Source organism: Lepidochelys kempii, chromosome 1 (assembly GCF_965140265.1).
Source record: "Lepidochelys kempii isolate rLepKem1 chromosome 1, rLepKem1.hap2, whole genome shotgun sequence".
Lineage (NCBI taxonomy): Eukaryota > Metazoa > Chordata > Testudines > Cheloniidae > Lepidochelys > Lepidochelys kempii.
Window position 1 is genome coordinate 154620193 of NC_133256.1, and position 8722 is coordinate 154628914.

Here is an 8722-nt window from a genome sequence, read left to right on the forward strand (position 1 = left end):
AAGGGACAGAAATGCATGGAAAAGTACAATAATTTACTACAGAGTGTATAAATGAGTTTCTGGAGAAAAACAGTTGTTAAAATTTACAAGGATGAGGCTTAAAATTCTAATATAGAGGCTACCTGAAGATCATGTCTGGATCATATAGAGACTAGGCCATTCATAACTTGGGTGGGGGGGGCAGTTTGCCCTGGGACCCCCATTTGAGAGGGCCTCCAAAATCACCACAGGGCAACTGTGCCAAATTTGAGTGACAGGCATTGCGACCTGGCATATGGGGTCTCAGCGCCATTCAGGTTTGGCTCAGCCATCCCTTCATCATCATGGAGGAGCAACTGGGCCAAATTTGAGTGAAAGGCATTGTGACATGGCACACAGGGTCGCAGTGCCACTGAAGTGTGGTGCCTGCCATTGATTATTGTTGGAGGTGACTTGCCCATCTCAACTGGGCCTGTATCCAGACACCACTAGCATCATTGCACTGGGCCTGAGGCAACCTGCCAGGCTGAGAGTCTGGAGGTAGGAGTGAGTTGAGGGTTCTGGGATACTGCTCCCACTGGCAGCTGGACTAGAGCTCTGGGAGAGGTGGAGTGAGAAGTGGCTCACTGGCTGCACGCAGGTTGGAGTCCCACTGTTATCTCCACAGGGAGGCAGTGACCCCACAGGCCTGGGCCCTTTCTTAAACCCACCCCATCCCATTGTGTTAAACTTTTCATTTCCATGGTAATTTTTTTGGAACGGTGGAGGCCTCAGTTTAAAACTTTGCCCTGCACCCCCAGAAACCTCTGTGTGCCCCTGGATTGTGAGAAGAAGAATAAAAATAGTGAAGCTGAGAGAATAGCACCATGTTTAAGAGAAACTCTGACGTCATTTCTAATAGGAAATAAAGAACCTGGCTTTCTCTCCGCTTGGCAAGAGAATTCTCTCAAACAATTCTGTTTGGGGCCTCCTTTCCATCTGAGTTATAAAGCAAAAACCCTGGTGTCCATTACCTTTGCCCATTTGTAGGCTTGTTCTGTATGGTGTAGCCTGCTGGTTTGAACTGTGCTAACGCATGATTATCCATTCATTCCATATGGTTTTCAGTGTTGCAGGCAAGGTCAGATGTCTTGTTCATAATCAGAGTGAAGAGTGGTGCTGAATTGATTCATGATGCACCTTGCATTCACAGGAAAGTAGACAGTAGTTGGATAGAGCGTTCTGAGATGTTGTATTGTAATTGAATATGGCAGTCCAGAAATGACTATGCCTTTTGATTAATTTCTAGCTGCAATTCAGTGTTGGTTTGGATAAATGTTTTTTCTCTTTACTAGACTTATGAGATAAGTTGTAAGCTTTTAGCCAAGCTATCATGATTTAAATATCCAGGGCATTCTCAGTACGGGACCCTCTACTCTGGAATTTACTCCCTCCGTTCATTTAACAGAGCTCAAAATTGTTGGCTTTCAGTTCACATGTAAAAGACCCAAAATCATTGTTTGTGAAGCACTAAGATACTGAAGTGATTGTTACAGATAAGTCTATAAATATCTGTTCTCCGAGACTTCTTCTGAGATGAGCCAGAAGGCTTGTATGGGGAAGAGTTCTGTTGTCTAATTTTTAGCATGTTTATCTAGATAGTTGTTGTGATGGATGATTTAAAATAATTGTACCTGTGCCTAGAGAGTATTAATGTAAAATATTAATAAAATGAAATGCAAATTGTACTTGAATATGCAAAAAAAAAATCACAAATGTGATCTTAAAAAAAATCCTGAAATATAAAACCAATGATGTTAATATGTTCCTTAAACTTTATACGTATTGTTTACACGGATCTTTATTGAATAACTGCATTTTGCCCATTGTAGAAAAAGTAATTTATTTTTTCTTTCCAGGCTCCTCCATTGCCATCCTCCTCATCTTGACATTTTTCCATGGACATTAAATGAAAACTTTTCTGATATTCAGGAAGTGACCCAGTTCTGCACCACTGATTTTTTTTGTAGCTATCCTGTAAGGCTGCTGGCTTGAAAGCTGTGTCTATGCAACCTTCCAAGTGCGGAGTGTCAACCAACTGGACAGGAGAGAGCACTGCCTCCTATTCCAGAACTCAAAATAAATAAAGCTCATCCAGCTGTACTTCAAAAAAAATAATAATAATTCCATGTTTTGTATATATCTGACAAAACTGGCAACATTATACAGACTACTGACTTGAAGACCACCTCTTTTGTATTTCTCTGTTTCTGGGCTGATGAATTAGTTTCATCCATTTTTCCCCTTCAGAATTTCCCTTGGAAAAAGTACTAGCTTAGCTGGTCATTTCTTTGTAAGGTAGTTAGAAATTTTAAGTCTTTCTTTGGGCAACATTTTTTTTTAATGTGAAAAGTTAGGTGATATAAATTTTTTACGGCTTTTATGTTTTTCTGTCTTGTTTTGAAACCATGATGGTTACACTTTTGGTTCCTAAAATAAAATTTAAAAAAATTAACAGCCAAGTCACAAAGATAAATGGGTTGCACATAGACTAAGGAATAAACTTCAGATTTGTGATTTTTGTTTCTAATCTTGATGTAAATTTACACTATTTATAAATACATATTTATTGCTTGAAAATATTTGTGAATGGAATGCTGTTATTTTTTCCAGATTACCTGCCATTGAAATTTTAAGGAGTGCTGTAATTTCAAACACTACTCCTATTACATTTTCTATATGTAAATAAAACTGCTTAGCATTGTACAGAAACTTTTATTAAAATTGTTTAATGTTTAAAGTTTTTCTATTGTTTGAGTTTTAAAAAAGATTTTATGTACAGTGCCTAGGTTTTGTTCATTTTTGGACTCTGATTATATATATATTTTATATATACTCGTGTGTGTGTATATATAATATATATAGAATCTGAATATAAATATATGGATAAAAATTTAGAGCCTAAATTTCTCTCATTTTAAGTTTTACAAATATGGTAGATTTGAGATGTCTACTGTAAAGTATTGCTTACAAAAGTATGATTATTTTTAAAGAAATATATGGTATGTATCCTGAAGACATAAAAAAACCCTTAAGACTGGTTTATTATTAAATTGCACTGTTTGCAATAAGAGGCTAATAAATAGTTGCTGCCAAAATGTAGCATTAGAAAACAAGTAGTGGCTAACCTTAAAGGTCACAGAGAAGTAATGGGTTTGATAGGAAGTTTAGAATAATTTTAGAGGTTACATGAGAATGTTAACTATGGGCTTTGGTGGATATGGTATATAGAATTCAACCAAATTGAAATTTGTATCTTCCAATAGTCTCTGTTAACAAACTAAAATAAGACTTTGTCGTCTTGGTGTCAGTTTTGACCCAAAAAGGACATTGTTTTGTGGTGGTCTTTTGTATTTTCACATATTTTGTAATAGAAAATCACTGGTAAATTTTTGAAGCACTAGGTTTATTTAGGGTAACTTTATAATATATGACTGTAACACTGTTTGCAGTTTGAATTAATGATGGCATTTATTTTATTAAGTTGCTCATAATCTTTCTCAGCAGTTCCTTAACGCATTAAAACTAAATTTCAACATTTATAGTTTTCTTAGTGGATTAGAGTTGACTGATGCATAGAATTCTGCATCAAATAACAGAATTTCTCACTGTTTCTAGCGCGTAACCCAGCTGATTGCATTGTTACCTTTCCTGTACTCAGTGTGAGATGTTAGACACAAAGCATGCAGATATATTAATTAGCTAATAATTTGGTAAATATTGAACAGTGACTAAGCAATTGCCTCTTGTTTTTGTAGTTTAAAAAGAAAATAGCCTCCTTTAATCAAGTATCAGTAGAGCTTGGTTAAGTGCTGTTGCTGCAGTTTAACTAGTTATAAATAATTTTCACACCACTTTTTAGCTGTTGTTAGACAAAAGGGTATAGAGATTAAAATGAAGTATAAACTCTCATCCTCCTGCCAGCAAAATTATAAACTAGCTGTTAGGAAGCAAATATTTGCAGTTCTTTAACGCTAAGTCAGGGCTTTTGATAACCAATTCTGCAAATAACTTTTTTAATTATGTATTTTATGCAGACATATTGTAATCTTGAAAAACCATGCTGCAGCTTAAAAATCACTCCTTTGTGGTAGCTTTAAACCAGAGTCAAAGCAAGAAAACTTACCTCAACTAATGGTAAACAAAAGATGCTCTTATTTCTTAGTGCTAGCAAAGAACATTGCCTATTAGGGAAAGAACTGTTGTGGTGTATTAACCAAAAGGGCTCTGCAGCTTTTTTTGTTTTTTCCTCTCTTGGAAAGGAGAGGATATCACATACTTTCAATAAAGGAATTTTTATTACAGCAATGATGCTGCAGGCGATCAGCAGAGAGAATACTGTGACAGTCTGACTGAAGGCTTTATTGTGGTTTTAAATTGCCATGGAGCTTTAACATTTTACAGTTACAATGTTTATCTTAATTACAGTATTCTGCTGAAATGTGGACAGTTTTTAGATCTATAAGCTGCTGTAATTTAGAATGCTTTGTGTTTCATTTTTATTAAAAAAGCACAAGTTCATATATATATATTATCAGTTGTAGTTATTAGAGATATAACTTTGTGCTGCTTAAAATGTGAGTTACCTGGTGTATGAGAGAGACCGTTATAACCATCACAGAATACCTATGAGCTCTCAACTCATGAAGATAAATGGCTTCTGAGCAGGACTAAAGGGACCAAAAGCAGCCTAATGTCCACAAATCTGTATCCCTTTTCAATCTAACAGTGGCCTTTTGAACTCAACATATGAACCACAGTTCAAGTGAATTCGATTGGCTCACTTACTTATGGCTACAGGTCAGTTTTGATGGCAAAATCAAATGTGTACGAGAATTAATAGGCAGTTCTCCTTCATAAAAATGGCCCACAGATGTAAAACTAATTTTTTTTTTTTAAACAAAACTAGCAGTGCTCCAGGCCATGAGTTTTGATGCAGGAGTTCTGCCAAGCCCCAGAGCATTTATAAAAGTAATACACTTCTTTTCAGGAATGTCTGAGTACAACCTATACATGACTAATAGATAGGGAAGGAGGAGGTATAGTAAAAGCATTTATAAAACCAATGTGATACACATTGATAGTTAACAGAGTAGTGGCAAAATATGCTGGCTAAAGAGAATTAAATGAGAAACTGCAGTCAATATACGATACAGACCCCAGGATTTGAGGAGAGCAAAATAAGTTCTTGCTCCTGGACCAACTTTGAAGGAGCTTGAAAATCAAAGGCTGTTGTACATTTGAGGAGGAAGAATGGTCTTGTGCTTAAGGTATTGGACTGGGGTGCAGGAAATTTGGTTTCAGTTCTAGCTCTATCATAAACTTCCTATGCTTATCTTCAGGAGGTCACTCAATCTCTCCCTGCTTCAGTCTACGTATGTAAAAAATAGGGGTAATACTTCCTACCTCACAGGTGTGGGGGGAGCTAAATTCAGAAGTGTTTGTGAAGTGCTCAGATGCTGCAGTGTTGTGAGCCATATGAGTAGACATTACTGTCCAGACATATGTTTGGTAACAAATACAGAAAAATGACCAATCAAAAATTTTACATAGGACAATTTCATGAGCCAGAAAACAAAGCATCCTGGATCTACTTTTTACTAATAAGGAGACATATTTTGAAAAGGTAACTAACCTTTTGCCTTATGTTGCCTTATTGCGATGAGTGCGGGCTATTTGAATTCAGCATAATAAGCAATGGGTTCTTGAAATAAAGGTATTGGATTTCAACAAAGCAAACTTCGGGGGTATAATAAACATACTTGCATGGTGCCATGAGAGCAAGTATTAAAATCCATGAGTTGGGGGTGGAGGATAATTCTAAGAGGGCATATTTGAGATGCAAATAGACTACATTTCGGCTGGAAAATTAAAAGATGAACGAATAGGAAGTAGTCAGTGACTTTGAGAAATTGTTCAAAGACAAGTGCATGACTCAGAAAAGGGAGGGAACTGGAAAAGAAAAAAATACAAGCTTACAGGAAAAAGTATAGGCAGCCAAAAAAGCAGAGTAAGTTGAATTAACCCAAAGAAGTGCGAGTGCTTGCTCATGTCGATTCCATTTTAGGTGTGGGCATGCCCACATGCACAGTCGTCAGAGATTTTTGCCTTAGCTGTGTCCATAGGGATGGCTGTGGCGCCCCCTTGAGTGCCGCGCTCATGTGCTGGTATATTAGGCACCGCCAGCACTACACCCTCTCAGTTCCTTCTTACCACCTGTGACAGTTGATCAGAGCGCCTCATCTTGCATTGCAAGAACATTAGGCATTCTTTACAACCCATTGTCTATCTTCTTTGTATATTGTTCATAGGTACTTTAGTTAACCATTAAGTTAAGTATTAGGTTAGTTTAGTAGTTAAAGTCCCAGCTGGGACTCCTCTGCCCAGGAGCAGGGCATGCCCCGTTCCCCCGGCTTCAAACCATGCTCTTCATTCAACAGGCCAATGCCTGTTAGTGATCCCCATGACAACGGTTTGAAGTGCTTGGGGGAGTCCCATAGAAAGGACAAGTGGCAGAATCTCCTGACGGCTTGGCTGCTGCATGGTTAAATGCAGAGGAGCAGGCATGCTCGGCTGGTGTCCAGTGGGTTCTGTTGGGCAGCAGAAAGCCCTCCACCAGAGCAATCTACCTGGCCAAATAGAAGTAGTTAACTTGTTGGACCTCGAATAAAGGCATTTGGCCTGAGCAGGCCTCACTGCAGTTAATCATGGACTACCTTCTGCATCTTAAGCTCCAAGACATGTCCATTTTATCTAATATGGTCCACTTGGCTGCTGTCTCGGCCTTCCATCCGCCGCTTGAGGGTAGGTCGGTTTTCACCCAGGATGTGACTGCCAGGTTCTTCAGGGGCCTCAAGCACCTCTATGTGCCTGTCAGAGACCCTGTCCCTCTGGGGGACCTGAATCTTGTGTTGTCACGGCTCACGGGACCCCCCACGAGCCTCTGACTTCCTGCTCTCTCCTCCTTTCCTGGAAGGTTGCATTCTTTGTTGCAATAACATCTTCCCACAGGGTCTCTGAGATGAGGGGGCTTACCTTGGAACCACCCTACGTGGTCTTTTACAAAGACAAGGCCTACCTGTGGGCACACCGGCTTTCCAGCCCAATGTGATCTCTCGGTTTCGTATAGGCCAGGACATTTACTTACCTGTCTTTTTCCCAAAGCCGCATAATTCGGAGGAGGAGCATAGATTGCATTCCCTAGATGTCAGGAGGGCACGAGACTTCTATATTGAAAGGACCAAGCCATTCTGCAAATTGACACAATTCTTCATCAGGGTGGCTGACAGGATAAAAGGTCATCCAGTGTCTGCTCAAAGAATTTCTGCTTGGATCACTGCCTGCATTCACTGCTGCTGCAATCAGTCAAAGGTTCCCCCTCCAGCGATCGTAACTGCCCATTCAACCAGGGTGTAAGCCTCTTCTGCAGTTTTCCTAGCCCAAGTGCCTATCCAGAACATCTGTAGGCAGCTACCTGGTCATCCATCCACACGTTCACATCACCTTACCCAGCAGGCCTGGGATGATGCTGGCTTCTGAAGAGCAGTGCTGCAAGCCTCAAGACCATGAATTCTGAGCCCACCTCTGAGGATACTGCTTGTGAGTCAGCTAGAATGGAACTGACATGAGCACGCACTTGAAGAAGAAAAAACAGTTCCCTACCTTTTTGTAACTGTTGTTCTTCGAGATGTGTTGCTCATGTCCATTCCATTTCCTGCCCTCCTGCCCCTCTGAGTTGCCAGCAAAAAGGAACTAGGAGCGCATAGGGCCTGCTGCGCCTAATATACCACCACATGAGCGCAGCACTCAAGGGGGCGCCAGAGCCATCCCTACGGACACCACTAAGGCAAAATCTCCAGTGACTGTGCACATGGGCACGCGCACACCTAGAATGGACTAGACATGAGCAACTCATCTAGAAGAACAACAGTTACGAAAAGGTAGGTAACCGATTTTTGGTTTTTTACAAATACATTGAGGCAATTAAGTAAGAATACTAAAAAGGTAGATAAATTAAGCAGGTGTAGATAATTTTCATCCCATGGTCCTCAAGTAAGTAGATAATGAATGTATGAAACCATTAATTATTTCTGAAAAATCAAAATGTGGATGGTACCAACAAAGGCAATTAGTACCAGTTTTTTAACAGAGAAAAAAACATGCTTCTGGCAATTGCCATAAATAGAGCCCTGCACAGATACAAAAATTTGGCTCTTCATCCAATCCACATTCGTGGTAAATTGTATCCAACCCACAATCCACAGTCCACCTTTTATATGGATCCATACCAGCATCCTCTAGAGCAGCGGTTTTCAACATCAGTGGACCGCTGGGGGCCTGGGAGCTGGTTTCAGGAAGTCCACAGCCCCATGGGGCAGAACACTAATGCCCCAAGCCCTATGAGGAGCTAAAGCTTGGATCCCAGTGCCTGCCGTGGGGCTAAAGCCCTGAGCCCTGGTGCCTCCCATGGGGCTGAAGCCCAGAGTACCATGGTGGGGTGGGGAGTGCTGGGGCTCCAGGCTTCAGCCCTGCAGTGGCTCCAGAATCCAGGCTTCAGCTCCGCAGGCGGACCCCCACCCTCTAAATATCCATGGCTCTAGAGCTTTGCATGGATTAAAAAAAATGTGGATTCTCATCTGATCCACAAAGATGGGAAACAAAGAACTGCATCCACAGATATAAAATGGATATCCATGGATTTGCA

The 8722-nt window shown here is 40.2% G+C and overlaps 1 protein-coding gene across 9 annotated transcripts in view; it reads left to right on the plus strand.

Moving 5' to 3' along the window:
• Positions 1–8320, plus strand: part of KDM6A (lysine demethylase 6A) — a 280386-nt gene extending 272066 nt beyond the window's left edge. For all 9 annotated transcript variants that reach the window (XM_073358944.1, XM_073358964.1, XM_073359031.1 and 6 more), the window contains one exon: positions 1878–8320. In XM_073358944.1, coding sequence (XP_073215045.1) covers positions 1878–1907 — 30 coding nt within the window. In that variant the 3' untranslated portion in view covers positions 1908–8320. The remainder of the gene's footprint in view (positions 1–1877) is intronic.
• Positions 8321–8722: the final 402 nt, after the last annotated feature.